The following is an 18,962-nucleotide window of genomic DNA, read 5'->3' as shown; positions in this document are numbered from 1 at the left end:
CTCCCTCCCTCTGATTTGATTGGCTGATGCTACCTACATCACTGTTTGGTCCATCTAGCTGGCTCACACTCCCCCGGCAAGTGGTGATGATCCCATCTTGTTCCCATGGCCCCGGTGGGCACGCTGGCATCCCACACCGGGCAGAGGAATGTGGGTGGGTTTGTTCGCTGTGGCACAGTAATTAGCTCTCCGTGGTTAATTCAGCTTCGTTATCTAAATTATGCAAATGCCGCATTGCCTAATTGATTAGAACGCCCCCCTCTTCTACATCGCGGGCCTGTCCAGATCTCCCTCGTTAATCCTCGAGACGCTCTGTAGCTCGTTAGTGTCGGTTCGGGGGGGAAGAAGGAGGGGTTGGACGGGCATATAGCTCGTTAATACTTTGTGAAGCGTGTGCATATGTGTGTGTGTGTGTGTGTGTGTGAGTATTATGATGGAGGACGGGGTGAATTCTCAACCTCGTTAGGGATGCTTTTGATGTGTAATTTTATAGCATGAGAACGAGTGGAGGATTTGGACCCCCCCCCACCTGTTGGCCAGAGTTTCCATGCCAAGATAAGACTCCAGAAGGTTCCCTTGTGTCAGCGATAGATGGGAATATATTTAAGGTTTGTTCTCTGCCAAGTTTTTGTACAACAGAGAAGCACGGAGATTCTCTACTTCAGTTATCGTTATCTGCGATACTTTCATGTAGGCTGCCGCATCCAGCAATATGATCTTTGATTTCTGTGTATTTTTGACACAATGATACCTGACAGAGCAGTTCCTTCCAATGTATTGAACTTGTTATCCTCTATTCATCCTGTAAAAGTCAATAACAAGCAATGACGTATAAATAACTCTAGCAATTGACTATAAATTGCATACATTGGTATTAAAACTGATTAAAAGCATGGACATTATTCCCAATTTTCTCTAGGCTAAACACTCAATCAGCAAAATAAAAGACGGATTCATCAATCATGAAAACAAATCCAGAGTATCATCCCCATCTATGACTTCCTAAAAGTCTTCTTTCTCCTTGTTGCTGTCTTGTTGCTCTTTTGCCTGCGTGAGGGGTTGTTGGTTTGTTAAGTGATCCCCGGACCCTCCTCATCCTCCTCCTCCACTCGGCACAAACGCGGGCCAAACCGAGGGACCAGCAAACACATTGACAGAGTGAGGGGAAAATATGTTGGGACATTCAGCGACGCTCCCACAAACACACCCTCTCATTGACGAGGCCTTGCTCTCTCCTCCTGCTCGCCCGCCAGTTGACATCCTCTCTATTAATTTGAGTCGCCGTTCTGCTTTCTCAGTCAACTCCCCCCCCCCCCACACCCCAATGCCTCCATAAACCCCCTTCACCCATCTCACATCAATCCATAAAGGCATTGACCCCCCCCTCTCCTCCCTGCCTCCCCAAACTCTCCACACACTACTCTCAAACCTCTTGGTCATTGAGCGCCCCCCCCCCCCCCCCCCCCTCCTTCTCTTTGGTCATTGAGCAGGGCCCATCAGCTCTTCCCCGGGCCCTTCAGAGTAGCGTCTCCCCTTTCTCCAGGGGTCTGCGGGGTCTTTGTCCGTGCACCGGCTCACTGCTTTACAATGACTCTCCACTCTATTAAGGTGCGTTCTGCCTGTTAGCGTCGCCAGGGGCAACTGGCCTCCCGCATGGCAGCTATGCGGCACGGCATTGTGGGCCGCGGGCCCGAGCGGAGCGGTTGAACCCCCCGGCACTCCTCACACTTGACACCGCATGTGTTTATCTAAAGGGGGGGTGGGGGGCTTTGTGGTGTTTGGAGAACCTCGACGTAGAGAACAGGGTGTAAAAAGACGTAAAACTGGGGGAGGAGGGGGGGCAAGAGGTGATAAATATTCAACAGCTCAGCTCCTCAGAAGGAGTTACTAGCCTGCTAGCCCTCCACCACCACCGCCTCTCCTGTGTGTCCTCTCCATGCCAGAAAGCAGATGGAATGTGAGAGCTCGGGGAGGTGGCTCCAGTCTGGTTTTATCCAATTAGCAGGGTTGTCAAAATGAATTTATCCACGGAGGCAGGGGGACAATGGGACTGGCAGTGGCCCGGGAGAACAGGGGCCCCGGTGTCTTTACTTAGCACGCTCACAATGAACTTGTGTCAAGTGACTCTCTCCCACAATGACATATAAGGCACTCGCATACCTACGCTCACGATGCATGCCTGCACACCATCGCCATGACCTGGAACTAGTCCTCTCCTCCTCTCTATGATATTTACACTTTTGATAGTCTTTTGATTTGGGTCAAAGTCATAAGTCTTCAAAGTACAAAAAGTCAAGTTCCTTTCAGGTTTCTGAATGTTTACCATTCAAACGACAGCCTTTTAAATATTTTGTGTGTTAATTGCAGAGATGCACCAATCCAACTTTTTCCCTGATGCCCCTAAGTAAAAGAGTTTTCTTTTCACTTTTTTCTTAAAATGCATGTTTAAAATAAAATGAATACATAACATGTGGGACCATGCAAGGCCCACCTGCTGCAGGGGCTGGGTGGTGGTGTTTGGATTTTTTAAACACTAGTGCAATGCAGTTGTTAGAGCCAAAAATGGTATTATAAATACAACTGTATTTCTTTGTGTGTACATTGGGTGGCGCTGTATTCCTGTCCTGGGCTCAGGTATATAGGTCCTGAAATCGCTGTGTTTGTCAGGTGTTTGACCCCGGAAGGGCAAAAGGTTTTGACCGCGATACGCTAATGTGGTGCATTTACTGTTGGTGGAAATAATGGTTTTTTTTATACGTTGTTCCACAACCAGGAGAATAAATGGGATATATATATTTAAACAAACGTCTCTGTGATGTATCGAATGCACCACACCTCACAGATAGTTTAGCATAGCCTACAACGAGCGCGTCAACCAGGTTACTCCAGAGGGAACAACACCTCAGGAGCTTACAGCCAACGGACTTTTCAAAAAACTTTTCAAATGTTAAATTCCAAAAGCAGCTGTATAAGAAACTGATATATGAAATTCATGTAAACACAAGAATTGAACCAGACCTTTTCTGCTGCAAAGTCTCAAGTCAGGTCTCACAGTAGTCAAGTGTCAGTTCCTCAACACGATGACACAAATAGCTTGACTCCCCTGTAATCATACTTCTGCACCAGAACTGGCAGATTTGAGCGGTTCACACAGTTCTCCTCACTGCGCTGTCACTGAAGTATGTTTTAATTCTACAACGCAGCGTTTTTCGTAAGGCTGTTATAAAACAGTCATAGGGAAACATTAACACTCGCACATTCCCGCGGTTCTTAATTTAGGAGAGCTGTCTGTGCGTCTGCTCTGGTTTCTATCAGTCTCGCTGATGCGTAGGAGGCTTCTTCTCTTTCTCGCTCTCTCTCTCTCTCTCTCTGTCTCTCTGTCTGTCTCTCTGTCTGTCTGTGACTTCTCTTGGAAGGATGGTTGGAAAAGTTGGACATAAGATGTCAGGCCAACTTTTCATCTTAAAGCAGGGTATCCGCTAAGCAAACACAAGATCCAGATGACAAATGAATCAGTCGGACAGATGGGCTCAGAGGAGTATGGCTGTTTTTAGGGAGTGATGATGTACGAGGGGCCTCCTCATGCCGCCGTTAGAACAAAGCTCTCTCCCCGTTTCTATCTCCTCCTGCTGTCTCACTGACGCTACTTTTATTAGTCAGGTACGAGGTCTCATTGGCGAAAGTAGCGTGTCCTGCTGCGTGTCTGGATGGCAGGTTGACTGGTGTGGTTTACGGTTAGCGACTCTCACGGTTGGGACAGGTGCTCCATACAGATGTGTGTTTTTTATGGGCAGCTGTCCCGGGTTGTGTCCATAGAGCGACCGGCCGCTGAAGCCGCAGACCTTCCAGCTTTGCTTCCTGGATCCACAGCAGCTCGCTGTTTGTTTACCGAGTGAGCCCACTACTGATGGGCCAGACTGAGTGGACGACTGAGTGAATTAAAGTGTACATGTATGTGGGTCTGCAACTGCGGGTTATTTTCAATATTGAGAATACTGAATATGCCTTTCAAGGTTTCCCGGTCCTCGAACCTCAAATTGCTTGTTTTGTCTGACTGACGGTCCTAAAACAAACATATTTGACTTGCATTAACGTGAATGAGTGAAAAGCAGCACATTTAAGAAGCTAGAGCCAATGTTTGTCATCTTTGCATAAACACGTTATAATCAATTATTTTATACATACAGAGAACTCTTGATTGTCTTTAAGCTCACTGTTTTGGCCGTTAGGCCGCGAACAATTTTGATTGACTCATCAGCTTTGTTCGGCTACAGCTTTTTGCAGCAAAATAGCTTTTAAAACCAACTGCAGCTATCTGCTCAGCAGACACACACAGTTAGTGACTTGCTGTTGAAGAATTTAGCCACTGAAGAGCCGGATATTTACCTCAAGAGTTGGTGGAGACCAAAAACTGAGCTAAAAGAGGGAAAATTGGACTCATCAGGTTGTCAGAAACACAAGTTGAAATGAATGCTAATGTTGCTTCATATATATATATATATACTGTATGTGTAAATAAGCAACTGTTAGCGAACAAGTTTGACATATAACCTCAATAGGTGGAGTCAGTATGTTGTGTGTACAGGTTGTTTTCTGCCCAAAGTGGCCAAAACATGTGTTATTGCAGGATTAATAAATGAATAAACCCGGTTGATCAGTACAGTTCTACATTGTGCAAGTTGGACTGGAGTTCTCCTACGCTGCTCATGTCGTGAGAATTAGCAATCTTGAAAATGTTTACACACATTCATACTATGCAAAGATGATGTAGCGGAGTAATGTGTGGCTCAGTGTGGCAGTTGGCGTAGTTAACAGCAGTTTTTCCATCAGCCTGCTGCTTTGCTCATTTTCAATAAATGTGCCAGGCAGCTAAACACTTTCACTGCTGCCATTAGATGATGAAGGTGCTCTGTAAGAGTTTCCATTCTCTTACTGTCCTGCTATGGCCCCTTGTGTGTGTGTGTGGGTGTAGTCCCTAGTCTCGCTGAGCTTCATTAATCATCTCCTTGCCATAATAAGATCAGGATAAATATGTGTGAGAAAGTTGTGTTTCCATTTTTACTACATTGTCGCAGGACACTTCATGCCCTGAGTGTGTGCATGTTCAAATACGTGCATGTATATGAGAGAGAGAGAGAGAGATTCAGTCTTGCAGGACCACCCTCTTCATCCTGATGGGAAGTTGTTAGTTTAACCTGACAGGAAAGAATTTGGGAAACTTGGCAGTAAGCGACAAAGGAGAGGGGAAAGCTCCCCTCTCTACGTTAACTGTTAATAGACTGACTATTAACATCGCCTTCTCCATTTTCCTCCCGATACATACTGCAACCATAATACGAGCCTCCTCTACTCCATCTCGCACACGCTGCTGTGATATATATACCCCCCCCCCCCCCCCCCCCCCCCGGCCTGCCTCTCATTAGTTGTTCTTTGTCCCCACTCCTGAATGCAGCCTGTGTGTTTCCCCCCCCCCCCCCCCCCCCCTCACCTCTCCTCTCCCTCCCCCTTCCTCCTCCTGGACCCTCTACCTGTATCGGTTACACCTGAGCGGGAAGGTGGAGGGGTCGGGTTACGGCCCCGCATAATGAGGGCGCCCCTTTGATGAGTGCAGGCTGGATGGGTGCGGGTGCAGGCGGAGGAGATGGGGTCAGCGGTGAGATGGGGGCTGACAGAAAAGAGAGGCTTTATTTGTGTCTGGAGTTTGGCTGCTGAGGGTACCGCCGAGTGCACTGCCTCGCCTGGGTTGTGTTTCGTTAATGGCCGCCTGTTTGTGTACGTGTGTGTGTATACAAGTAAGATAGAGAGCAGCTTATGTATGAATCTAGATCGACTGTTTAGATGGCTGATGTATGTTTCCAAGTTTTGGTAGCTTTGTTTGCTGTGCAGTTCCGTCTGTGTGTGTGTTAGCTTCCATCAGAATAAAGTGGTTTGTGCTGTTTGTTTTGAGTGTACCAAGTCTGTAAATGACCCTCTGACCTTCCTCTTTGTGTGTGTGTGTTGTGTGTTTCAGGGGGCAGTGTATGGAAGATGTCTGGAAAGCGAGACTGGACTCCGTGGATGAAAAAGAGAAGGGCTCCAGTGTTGTGCGCTCTGGGTGCAGTACTACTGTGCTGCCTGCAGAGCGGTGCCTCTCTCCCCGGTGAGTAGACCAACTGAGATGGTGGAAAACTGGATCAGTCTGCAGAAATAAAAGTTCCATTTTTGTGTGTTCTGCCGCCGTTTAAAAATGCACATTACTTACTTAATCTTTGCCCACTTCATGAATGCCTTTACCTTAGTTTGTCCAAACACCTGGTGCAGGGAAAGTCTTGCCAGAGACTAAATATTCTGGCTCAGTCACAGGGAGCGAGGTTTTTTTTTTTTTACGTATCCTGGCAGCAGCAACAGCAGTTTATTTGAGATGCGGTGAAGAAGTGGGTAATTTGCATGAGCCCTACTAGCCACCATGGACAAATTGAAAAAGAAAAGAAGTACTGTATTCAGAGCTGCATTGATGAACCCATTAATCCATTAGTAGATCCAAAGAAAATGAATTGACAGCTGTTTTGATAATCGATTAGTTAAAAGGTTGTCCAAACATTTGATGGTTCCAAGTTCTAAATTGTGAGAATTTTCTTCTTTTCATCATATCTGAGTTCTGTGTATAATCTTTGTCCTCAGACGAGGTGCCACTGTTCAGTGAAGAGCCCATGTCCGTGGTGCAAAAGCTGGGAGGCAGCGTGAATCTGCACTGCGGCGCCCAACCCGCCTCCGCCAACATCAGCTGGCGCCTGAACGGCCAGGAGCTGACGGACGGGCATTTGGGTGTGGTGCTGGGGCCCAACAGCCTCTTAATCCCCACGCTGTCCAACCTGACCGTGGGCCGATACCAGTGTGTGGCCAGCACCAGCACAGGAGCCTTGGCTAGTGTGCCCGCTAACGTCACCGCTGCTAGTGAGTAGACACACACGCACAGTTCAGACAAATATACACAAACACACAGAACCCTTTTTTGGTTTGTCAGAGTATCCAAAGAACGCATTTGACTTAATTGTTTGGGAATAAAACACAAACAACGCAGTAAACCGTGTTCTTTTTCCACTGCTGTGAGATTAATCCTCAACTACAACTCTGGCCATGGTGAGAAGCTGTTGCACATCATTGATCACTGTTAATACCTCCACATAGTCGGGCAGAATTTAGTGTGTGTCGTTAAATACAACAGCTGCTTCTATAGAGTGTCGTATTGATCTAATGGAGCTAAAGTGAATTATTCTCACCGCTGGTGTTTTTTAGTGCGCTGGTCTGAGTGTGTGGTGTTATATTTGATATGCATCATGGGACTGAGATGGGGGCCTGAAGCTGTGTAACTTGAGCCGGAGGAATGGAGGGGACCCGGGGGCCGGTCAGAGCGGGCAAGAAGGGACCAGGACTCCAGCCTGGGGGCCCCCTGCTTCTATCGGCCCCTCTGCTCCACACAACACCACATTCCTCTCCACAGGGCCCGACAGCAGGGCTCGCCAAAAATTATGGCCCCGTAATTGGGTGGAGGAGATAAGGGAGTTGTGTGTGTGTGTGTGTGTGTGTGAGGGGGTGGACAGAGATGCCTCACTAGAACACACCATTAGGTAAAAAAAAACACTGTTAACTGTATTGTTTTACACGTAGTGATGTGATGTACGGGGCTTATAGATGGAGAAACTGGAGGTGTTTTAGGCCAGTCGAGACAAGATCCTCACACAAGATGAGACGTGATGTCACATTCTCTGTCTCCTTTAAGGCCTCCATAACCTTACACACAGACACGCACACATTTCTCTTCCTTTGCACATTTTTCACTCTTCACCCTGTCACTCTCTCTCCTCTTGCCTCCTTTCATTATCTTTCACTTTCCCCTCTTTTGTCATCTTCAGCTCATGTTTTTTTTGTGTTTTTTCCGTTTTCTTTTCTTGCACAAAGGCAGTAAAAGTTATTGATAGTTTCAATAGTAGATAAATCGTGTTGAGATTACCACATGTGGAGCCAGACTGTTCGCCCCTCCTCCCCCCAAGAACCTCTCTAATTTAATAACTCGGCCACCCCCAAACCGCCTAAGGAATTGCTCCATGGGGAGTGTGTACGTGCCCGTCTTTCCATGCGAGCTGTCTTAGTTGTACGCACATGTTTTTTGTGACCGGGATAGGTTGGTTCCAGACCCTCCTCGCTATCCGCCTCTGATGAATCTGGGCTTTTTTGGCATAGGTTAAAAGCTCCTCGCTTTGAATTCTTGTGCAGACAATCACCCTCCCCTTCTTGCTGCAGAAAACAGAGACATGTATCTGCACAACGTGAACGTACAACACGTTGCACAAACATGTTATAATACAGTCACACACACACACACACACACACACAGGCCTCCTACTGCTACACATAAAGATGATGAATGCACTGTCTCTGTGGAAATATTTAAGTCTGCCTTGCCAAGTAGCCCTGGTGCGGGAGGTCTGCTTCACTTTATGAATACCATCAATCCTCCATCCCTGCAGGATACACACACACACACACACACACACACACACACACACACACACAGGAATATACATATGCATGCACGCACTCACACCTGAGAGGCACCCATGCGGGGTTCTTGTTGTGAAGAATGTCGGGCGTTAAGAGTTGTGGGGGGGTTAAAAGGTGTAACTGGAGGAATTTGGAAGAAGCAGGCAGGAGGAGGAAGGTGGGCTGGGTAGATATGAGGGCGAGGGGAGGGGGGGGGGGGCTGTAAAAACAACACCTGATTGATTTAGCAAATGGAGCACCACACGGTCCCTCTTGAAGGCTTTTTCCCCCCAACACACACACACACACACACACACACACACACACACACACACACACACACACACACACACACACACACACACACACACACAGCTTGACATGTCCTGGCTGGGATTCTCATCTTTCAGAATAAGAGCTGAGACGGAGTGTTTTTGTGTGTGTGTGTGTGTGTGTGTGTGTGTGTGTGTTTGTCCCATTAAAGCTCCCCCACAGAGCGAGAGGGCAGATCCAACGTGCACTGTGAATAAATCAGCTGCCTGCAGGGACGGTGTTTGCTCAGTGCTTTGAGTACATCACTTTGTTGTCCCTATCAGTAGACACTCTGGCCTTAACTAAACTTAACTTATTGAATTAGAGCTGTATACAAAGTCTCATCAGCTGACTGTATATACCAGCAGCTTGGTCGTCTTGCCAGAGAGAGCGGCTGGTCCAAGAAAAACACGCCAGTTATAGCACCTCTGGAAAGAATGGAGGGAGGCCATGTTTGTTAAGAATAAATCAACACGGGCTGGTAGACGTTTAATTACGTTCCTGGAGAAGTTTTATTTATCTTTCATTTCCCTGCTCGACTCCTTTCTCCAGTTGTTGCTTTGTTTTTCCCCTCCTGTGCTGTTGCCTTCTCTGTTTTTCTTTTTGGAGTCTCACTTTAGTTTCACTCTACTTCAAATCTATAAAATGGCAGCGGGGTTGTGTGTTTTTCTTTTTCTTTCCGGCTTCTTAAGAGCAGAGTTTTGCTGCTTCCTCCCAAACTGGATATCTTTGAAACTCTATAGGATGGACACCTCTCACCTTTGACCCCATGGCCAGGCCTCTGGGCCACTCAGGAGGGGGGAGGGGGGGGGGGGGGGGGGTTTAGGAGGTCAGAGGTCCCATGAGTGTCTGTGCTGTGTAGACTGTGTGTCTGTGGGACACAGTCGCAGCACATGGCCTCAGTAATCCCACTCCACCCATTTCCCACAGAATCTGAACCGGCTCCAGTCCCAGTATGATGTTTGACAGGATTAATGACACCTACTCGAATGTTACAGACACCGCTCTTAGGCTTTGGACTTATCCAAAGGGACATTATTGAGTAAAACAGAAGAATGAACTAGAACTCTAAAATCCCTGTGACTTAAAGCAGACGATGTAAAACAAGCGGAGAGAAAGAAATGACTAAATGGAGGTTTTCTTTCAAAGAGGAGGCACATTGGAGAAGTTGTGGGAATGTGGTTACGATACAATGGAAATATGGAAACAGCGCAGATATCATAGTTTATTATTGCTCAGATCATTGTGGTCTAAAGCCGAGGACTGCCTTGTATACATGTGCCGTTAGATGTGATTTACACCGTGTGTTAAGACGATGAAAGAGGGGTGACTTGTGTTGCAGTGATGTCACAGCGCTGACTTTTCCCCTTGCCTGTGTGTTTTTCAGAGCTGCGGGATTTCGAGCCCGATGATCAGCAGGAGATCGAGGTCGATGAAGGCAACACGGCCGTTATTGAATGTCACCTCCCCGAAAGCCAGCCCAAGGCTCAGGTCCGCTACAGTGTCAAACAGGAGTGGCTGGAAACATCCAAAGGTACGGAGCTGCTTCACTTCATTAAGATCTTCCCAAAATCTCTCCCTACTTCCCGCCTAATTCTCATACTGTCTTCATAATTTACCGGAATGCTATAATCCAGCTATCTGGCCCATTATGAAACCGGTGATAAGGGTGTTATCTGGAGAATGTTGAAACATGGGAATGCAGTTGTTTATTTTTCAAACTATTTACTCCTAAGTTGCTTGGAGGAGAAGAAAAGCTCGAGTGGTTTGTGGCTGGTATGCTGATGATGCCTGGGAGCTGTAGGTACTGATATCTGCAGCTTATCTGTGAGGAAATGAAGACCACATTGACGAGCATTCACTCCCTCGGTCAGACTCTGGGGCGCCACCTTGTGGTCTCTGCTGACTTGCAAACGTGCGCTGGAATGGCACATAGTACTCGTATTACAGTGTTTCGCAATATGGACTCTGATTTTCCTGCGGTTCCAGCGCTGTCTCAGCCATATTCGTGTATTTTCTTGTATATTTCCACCCACGTATGCTTTTAAGTTTGAAAACATTTATGTTAAATCTGATCTCATGTTATTGCTGTTACAGTATCGCTTGTCCAGCACAATGTCCTCTGTGAATCCTTTTCATCGCCCTGCAGATTTGCAGTGTAGAGAATTTTATTGCATAGTTTTCTTTAAGGCCAAGATACACTTTATCATTTTAATACATATATAATCATACTTTTTAAACTTTGAATTTCCTGCTTTAATCCTTATTTTTACTCTTATTGTAATTAGTATTGTTTATTGCACACATTATCCTTTTTTTAGCACAGCTTCAAGAGGCCATCCTGCATTTCTCTGCACATATTGAATGAGCAAGAGACAAATAAAACCTTTGAATCAAAAGCAGTAACTGCCTTTACAGCAGCTGACCATAAATGTACACTCTGAGTAATTCATGGGTTTGCTCTGACATCTGTTTTTTTTTTTTTTTCTGCAGGGAACTACCTCATCATGCCGTCAGGGAACCTACAGATAGCCAACGCCACGCAGGACGATGAGGGGCCGTACAAGTGTGCAGCTTACAACCCCGTCACTCAGGAGATCAAAACGTCCACCTCCACTGACCGCCTGCGCATACGCCGTGAGTCATCACCGCCAACGCAACGGGTTTTATTAGCGTTGCTGTTTTTAATGAAAACACAATTCAAAGATGTGCAAGATCATTCTGAAATATTAACGGGTCAGTCAATAAGTAATAAAATCAGATATTTGAGAGCTTGTTACTGGAGACACATGTGGTGCACATGTGGGACTTTTATCATCCGATCTTGCCAGGACACTTTTAGTCATTGGTGACGATGTGCACAACTCGTGCTTTTGCATCTTCAAAGGCAGAGATGAAAGTTCTTAGACTTCACATTGCGATTGAAATCCTTCATATTCAGGATGCACTTTCAGCTGCAACATGCAATTTAAAGAAGTTGAGAAGGGTGGAGAGATATGCACAGGCCTTTTTCTCATCGTATTGATAAAGTGTTCATACCCTGACTGTCCTCATCTTTTCCAGGCTCCACCTCAGAAGCAGCGCGCATCATTTACCCGCCGGCGTCTCGTTCCATCATGGTGACCAAAGGCCAGCGGCTGGTCTTGGAATGTGTGGCCAGTGGCATCCCCACTCCTCAGGTCATATGGGCAAAAGATGGGCAGGACCTGCGTTCCCACAACAACACGCGCTTCCTGCTCAGCAACCTGCTGATCGACACGGTGGGCGAGGCCGACTCGGGCACTTATATTTGTCGAGCGGACAACGGCATCAGCTCGGCCAGCTCTGCAATGGTGCTCTACGACGTACAAGTGTTTGGTGAGTAATCTTGAAGTAACGGAAAGTTGTTTGAGCAAGTTGTGCGTTTGCTGCTTTGTGCTTTTACAGGATTCGTTTTGATAGTCTCTTATAAATATCTTGGGTAAATGCAGATTCCCGTAAAAGGCTTTTCATAGTGAATGGGGTTTGTTCATTTGACTCTGCAATGATTTTTTTTATGAGTAGAGTTTTGTGTCTGTGTCATGGATTTAATAATTAGGCTGACTCCTGTTTGGTGGACAGAGAGGACAGCGGTCTGTATGTGTGCACGCAGTCATGTGTGTGAGAGGCATGTACGCCAGGGCGGTGTTGTGTAAGAATACGTTTGTGGAGACAGAGCTCTCTGTTCTCGAGCAGGACTTGATTGAGTGTGTCTAGGTTATGGATGACTGTTTTTACAGTGATTTTCTCTCTGTGTGTGTGCATGTGCATGCATTTGTGTGCGTGTGTGCGTGTGCGTGTGTGTGTGTTGTGGGCTTGTCTCTCTGCAGCTGGCTCTAATTAAAGCCAGAGAGCTGCTGTAGCTGTAATGAGCTCCGTCTTTTCCTGATTCACAAGCAGCCAACCATCAACTCGCTGGCCTGGCCCCGCCTGCCTGGCTCTATACACCCCCTGTCGTACAACCTTTACACACACACACACACACACACGTGCATGGTTGTGATTTTACTCACAAACATGTGTTCATACACGTGACTTTGTTGGAGCTGAAACTTTAAAAAGTAAATATTTTTTTGTAATTTATAGAATAGTAGTCATTTTCCATTTAACGATTCATCATCTCAACTCTCAGGAAAATAATCTCCAGTAGCAGACCTGGACACTCTCACACAGTCACTCTCAAACACATTAACATGCGGGCTACCTTCTAGGTTTTGAACCAGCCTCTTAACTTTGTTTTTCTCTCCTGCAGAGCCTCCTCAGGTGACTGTGGAGCTGCAGCAGCAGGAGGTCGCTTACGGGGAGACGGTGCGCTTCACATGCCAGGCCCGCGGTAAACCCACTCCCTCAGTGACGTGGCTTCACAACGCCCGTCCCCTCGCACTGTCCCCTCGCCACCGCCTGTCCACCCGGGGGCTGCGTGTCTTAAACGTGGGCCCTCAGGATGACGGACTGTACCAGTGCATGGCTGAGAACGGGGTGGGCAGCTCACAGGCCTCTGCTCTCCTAATCACAGTATCAACCGGTAAGTCAGAAAATGTATAGATCATTTGCTCGAAGTGTAGTTATTTTATGTCACAGCCTTTAAAATTTCATGACGTATGTCTTCTCTTTCTAGGGATTTCATCCAGAGGAAAGCTGCCCTCAATCTATCGGCCGCTCAGCCCAGACAAGGTGCTGAGAGAGCAGCCGCCTGTGAGGCCCGGGGCCTCGGGGGCCATGTTGCCTCTTGACTGCTCCGAGCTGCTAGGACAGATCCTACCTGCAGAGGCCCCCATCATCCTAAGCCTGCCGCGCACGGGCAAGGCTGACTACTATGAGCTCACCTGGAGGCCGCGGCATGAACGAGGAGTCCCCGTGCTGGAGTATATGGTCAAATACAGAAAGGTGTTGCAATCAGTTCACTGCATTCTCTGTTTATACATGAATAAATATTGTATTTTCGTTTACGTTCTTTGTCTAACTCGTGCCTCTCTCTCTCTCTCTCTTAGGTGGGAGATGCTCTAGCAGACTGGACCTCCAGCAGTATCTCAGGCGCCCTCCACAAGCTGACTCTGGCTAAGCTGCAGCCAGACAGCCTGTATGAGGTGGAGATGGCTGCCAAGAACTGTGCCGGTTTGGGACAACCTGCTATGATGACCTTCAGAACTGGCAAAGGTAATGCAGTACAGCCTCACAGAGCTGCTAGCATGGCTCTGGACTTGAATGATTATTTCTGCCTTAGAGGACAAATTTAATTAAAATGTGTTACATGGCTCAAACAGTAGCTCCTTCATTAAAACTCAGTTCTAACGGGTGTTTTCCTGTCTTCAGGTCGCAGAGGTTTAGGGCAAGTTGACCCACCGAAAACTCCTGCTGTTCCTTCACCAAGCCTCTCTCGTGAGTAACCCTCCAATCCTGTACCGCTCTATGCCCTTTGCAAACACTACTTCCTGTTAACTATACTAACTATAGAAATCCCTTCTACTAAATTAACTGTAACACGATGACCCTGAACTAACCATTCTTCTTCTGACTAACATGGAAACTTCTCAATCTCTTTTTTCTCCTTTCTGTTCGGAGGATGAGCTCTCAGTAAGTGCTGAATGTAATGTGTTTTTCCTTCACTGTCATAATTACAGAACGTTGTCTCGACGTTTATGTCCTCTGTCTGACACCGCTCCTCCTCCTCCTCCTCCTCCTCCTCCTCCTCAGCTCCCGAAGCCCCCGACAAACCCACAGTCTCCACTGCAACAGAAACTTCGGCATACGTGACTTGGATTCCTCGCGGTAACCGCGGCTTCCCCATCCAGTCATTTCGGGTGGAGTACAAGAAGGTGAAGAAGGCCGGAGAGGACTGGGTGACGGCGGTGGAAAACATCCCCCCATCGCGGCTCTCCGTGGAGATCACGGGCCTGGAGAAAGGTCGGCCACCTTCTTCATATACAGAGTTGTTATTATTCACAGCAGTTAATTCTGACTTGGCATGTCAGACCGTATAATTACAATGATGATGTCCTGCATAATTACATTCCCACGGCCTGTAAATTCATCAGCATAATGAGTGTTGTTCCAGTCATTTCGGTAATTGCTGCCATCAATCAAAACCACAACCGAAAACATGGAGCGATGTGAAGACAAACATCATTAGTCAACACAATATTGAGCTTCATTGAAGGCAACTTGTTGCCCCCAGGGACAGATTAGTAACGGTGGTCCCTCTCCCTGTAGGTACGTCCTACAAGTTCCGTGTTGTGGCGGTGAACGTAATCGGTTCCAGTCCTCCCAGTGCCCCTTCGAAGGCCTACACGGTGGTGGGTGGGAGAACCCATGAACGCCCTGTTGATGGACCCTACATCACCTACAATGAAGCCATCAATGAGACGACCGTCATTCTCAAATGGACGGTGAGTGACTGGAAGAAAAACACAAAAAAATGTGTTTTTATTAATTGGGGTTGCAGTGCTATGTTTTTCCAGTTCATTGTGATGGTAACATGACTTCTCCCTCTCAACAGTACACTGCCGTAAACAACACCCCCATCTACGGTTTCTACATCTACTACCGGCCAACCGACAGCGATAATGACAGTGACTATAAGAAGGACGTGGTGGAGGGAGACAGATACTGGCATTCAATCACTGATCTCCAGCCTGAGACCGCCTACGACATCAAGATGCAGAGCTTCAACGAGAAGGGCGAGAGTGAATTTGGCAACGTGGTGATCCTTGAAACGAAAGGTGAGGTCATATTTTATTTTATTTTCCTGCACTCTTGGATGGAAGTTCTTAATATTTGCCACAAACAAAGGTCACTGTGACCTCAAAAAACAAATTTTTGGCCATAACTCAAGAATTTCTATGCTGATTATGACAATTTCAAACAAACGTCTAATAGGATAAAATGATGAAGTGATGACATTTTGGACAGACGTGGATATAAACTGCAAATTGACTGGTTGCATCATGTCTGAGCTGTCTTCTTCTTTTTTTTTTTCTTTAAACAGATTTTCAACTTTTTGTCTCCTCAGCTCGTCCTAATCACCACCGGCCTGCTCCATCAGAGACCCCAGACCACGAGAGGCAACACCCCAGCGGACTCGTGCCGCGGCCGGGCGACCTCCCCTACCTCATAGTCGGTATTGTCCTGGGAGCCTTCGTCTTCATCATCGTCGCCTTCATACCCTTCTGCCTTTGGAGGGCTTGGGCCAAACAGAGTGAGTGCTCCTCACAGTTCCTCTTGCAGTCGTTAAAGTCTTTGCCTCTACATCTGTGTAATGTTCTCTTTGTGCTTTCAGAGCAAATGGCCGACTTGTGCTTTCCTGTCGTGGCCGCCCCCGGTTCCTCATGCCAGTACACCATGGTTCCCCTCCAGGGACTCGCTCTGGTCGGCCACTGCCCGCTGGACGGCCACATGACGGCGCCACATGGCGTCTACCCTGCTAATGGAGAATACACTCCGAACAGCAAACCTCACCACCCCACACACTGCCTGCCAGGGCGGCAACAGGTAAAAACTAAAACAGTTCAATATATAACCAAAGGCCATACATGTACATGTATGTTGGGTTTCTGTTGATCACTGGCAGCAGTTGGTACTGGCAGTTTTTACTGCAGGAATTCTGTCACGTACTATTTTTTTCTATTGTACATTCTGTAATGTAAAGTTGACTTTTAGATGGTATGTTGCCAGAAACGCTCACATTTGACACTCAACAAAAAAAGTCGAGTGGTTTATAGTAAAAGGAACGTTATCCATTTGGCTAACTGTGTGATGTATGGGTCAACTGTAATAAGCTGTCCATGTAATGCTTTGAACATATGATCTATATGATGTTGTGTTTTGCAGGAGGAGGTGGACTGTGATATGGAGTGTGACACGTTGTTGCCCCAGACGATGTTAAATGGACATCTACCCGTTTACCACTACTCCACCAGGTATGTTTACATATTATACCACTCACATATACCATATGTACTGTAATGGACTGGAGGGACACGAGTACATCATTTGTAAAAATGCTCTAGGTAACAGTGAATCATAAAAAATAGTGACTAAATATTCGTATTTAAAGACTTTGTTGGTCTGCATTCAAATGATTAATTTCATTAAAATGTATCCTGACTGTATCATCTGTCAAAAATCACTTAGCCAGCAGAAAATGGATTTATTTTTGTTATCGTTGTAATTAATTAGGCAAAAAGGCAAAACGTGCTGTTCCTGCTTTTGAAATATATTTATCATATCCTATGTTTTTAAATGTATCATTGTAAATAAAATACGTGATGCGTTCAGGCACAGTATTGAGTGTAGGTCACCCGGGTTTTGCCAGCGCTCGTAGCCCAAAACTCACTCACTGTGGTTTTGCATGTAAAACAGAAGAAATAGACTTGAAGCCTAAAAATACTCTAAACCCTCCGCTGTAAAACATGTCACCGTTGTTCATAAGTTACAGCCCTAATAGAAACTTGTCGTCCTTAGTGGTCCAGATCATCATGAACAGAGTTGCTGTCCACCTGATGACTCCACTCTTCAGCTCCTCGACTCCTCCCATCAGCACCTCGGTTCACAGGAACTGGGAGGTGATGGCAACTTCTGTGTTGGCGATAAAGCAGAGGATGGCTTCACTTACAGTATGTGTGGCTTCTTTCCTCTGTTAACTGAAGTACTCTTTCGTTGATTAATGGTCCATTTGGAACGTAGCTTTTCTTAAATGTGATAATCCTGCAGTGCGTCCAAATATGTTGATGTTAATGCGAAACATTTGACATTTTCAATCTCTGTTGTTCAGCTCTGCATTTTTCTTACCGGCTCGCTTTCCCTCCTCCTCTCAGCAGAGCCAGCGTCCTTTCCTCTTCTCTCTCTCGAAGACGAAGGGATTTTCACCACATCATCTTCAGCGGCCACAACACCACAATCCCCAGACATAACGATACAGGAAGTCAACATCCTCCCAAATGAGGCGTCCCCCGAGGACGGAGGCACAGCCAACACAACGGATGCATGAGACTCTTCCACAAACGGAAGAGAAACAAGAGAAAATATTTATTTTTGTATCACAGATATTTATATATTTATGCTTTTGTACATACTGATTATACTGTATATTAGGTTATTTTCACATTGAAAAGGATTCTCGCTGGACTGTCTGCATTTCCCGGGGAGGAAAATAAATCGGAGACGTTATTCCTTGTGTGAAGAAGATGAGTCCGGGGACCTTAAAGCCTGCAGGGGATTCCTCTCAGTTCAGCACTTCATGTCTAGACCTTCCTCACTCCTCGCATCATTCCTCACAGATATCCTCCATCCTAAATGTTTGGACCTTAGCTTTATGTACAACAAACAAAAGGGACCACTCAAACCAGTCTGATGCAGTAGTTTATGAGGTGCTTCGCCGCTGTTTAGTTCTGTTGCTTTATCACGTTTTCAAAAATACAACCGTCTGTCATTTTGTACAGCGATAACACAAATGTATTATGCATTGTTCATTAACAAAATATTAACAAGTGTATGCAGCATAAGTCATTCTGTTTCTGTAGTGTACAAGAGATTATATATTGTATAGTTATTTATTATTTTTAATTTTATGTTATTTTTTTAAGTCACTGAATGGGAGAGATTCTGGAAAAAAACTATCTTAAACTCAGTCATTGATAAGCTGAACTTTATACTGCAACCACTTCTGTGTTTACTCATGTGCTGGTTACCAAACGACTGCCAGGTGAGGGCGCTGTGACAGCTGTGTCAGTATTACTCCTCCCTCACAGGTTGGTGCATTAAGTATTAGTCTTTGCCAGAGACATCTGCAATGAAAGTGAAGGAGATCCTGAATCTACACCCCCCCCCCCCCCCCCCCTTATCAGTGTAGCCGTTCTGTGGTTGCACATGCTGGAGCACTATTGCATGTAAATAAAAGCTTATGAAATTGAAAAAAAGTGTTTGGTGCATCTTTTTCATCTTTGGACGTTTATGTGGTAACCACATTCTGAGTACTATGATTAGAATGCAGTTTAAAAAAAATACAGTAAAAACATCATTTGCTGTGTAATTTAATTTTACAGATGTGGCAATTTAAGTTTTAAATCCACTCTTGTTGGAATAAAGTCACCACTAATCTTAATCGTTTCTCCCGC

The 18,962-nt window shown here is 46.1% G+C and overlaps 1 protein-coding gene across 1 annotated transcript; it reads left to right on the top strand.

Annotated features, from left to right (window-relative positions):
* The first annotated feature begins 5,941 nt into the window (after nt 1-5,941).
* Nucleotides 5,942-18,738, top strand: boc (BOC cell adhesion associated, oncogene regulated). The gene is made up of 17 exons (XM_076080159.1): nt 5,942-6,139; nt 6,661-6,933; nt 10,220-10,366; nt 11,326-11,469; nt 11,896-12,189; nt 13,103-13,375; nt 13,469-13,737; nt 13,842-14,007; nt 14,164-14,229; nt 14,545-14,754; nt 15,061-15,236; nt 15,347-15,569; nt 15,860-16,045; nt 16,127-16,338; nt 16,678-16,766; nt 17,311-17,462; nt 17,667-18,738. The coding sequence occupies exons 1-17, from the start codon at nt 6,028-6,030 to the stop codon at nt 17,834-17,836; spliced, it is 3,162 nt and encodes a 1,053-aa protein (XP_075936274.1). The 5' UTR covers nt 5,942-6,027; the 3' UTR covers nt 17,837-18,738.
* Nucleotides 18,739-18,962: the final 224 nt, after the last annotated feature.

This window comes from Anarhichas minor, unplaced genomic scaffold (assembly GCF_050575085.1).
Source record: "Anarhichas minor isolate MPS153535 unplaced genomic scaffold, ASM5057508v1 ptg000074l, whole genome shotgun sequence".
Lineage (NCBI taxonomy): Eukaryota > Metazoa > Chordata > Actinopteri > Perciformes > Anarhichadidae > Anarhichas > Anarhichas minor.
The sequence above is the reverse complement of the archived record's forward strand: the minus strand, read 5'-3'. Positions and strand labels throughout refer to the sequence as shown.

Bases quoted from the DNA above. Each gene is read 5' to 3' on its own strand.
- boc (XM_076080159.1), top strand. From the start codon at position 6,028: ATGTCTGGAAAGCGAGACTGGACTCCGTGGATGAAAAAGAGAAGGGCT. The intron at 13,376-13,468 runs GTAAGTCAGAAA...TTCTCTTTCTAG, and splicing joins CCTAATCACAGTATCAACCG to GGATTTCATCCAGAGGAAAG. The intron at 14,008-14,163 runs GTAATGCAGTAC...TCCTGTCTTCAG, and splicing joins GACCTTCAGAACTGGCAAAG to GTCGCAGAGGTTTAGGGCAA.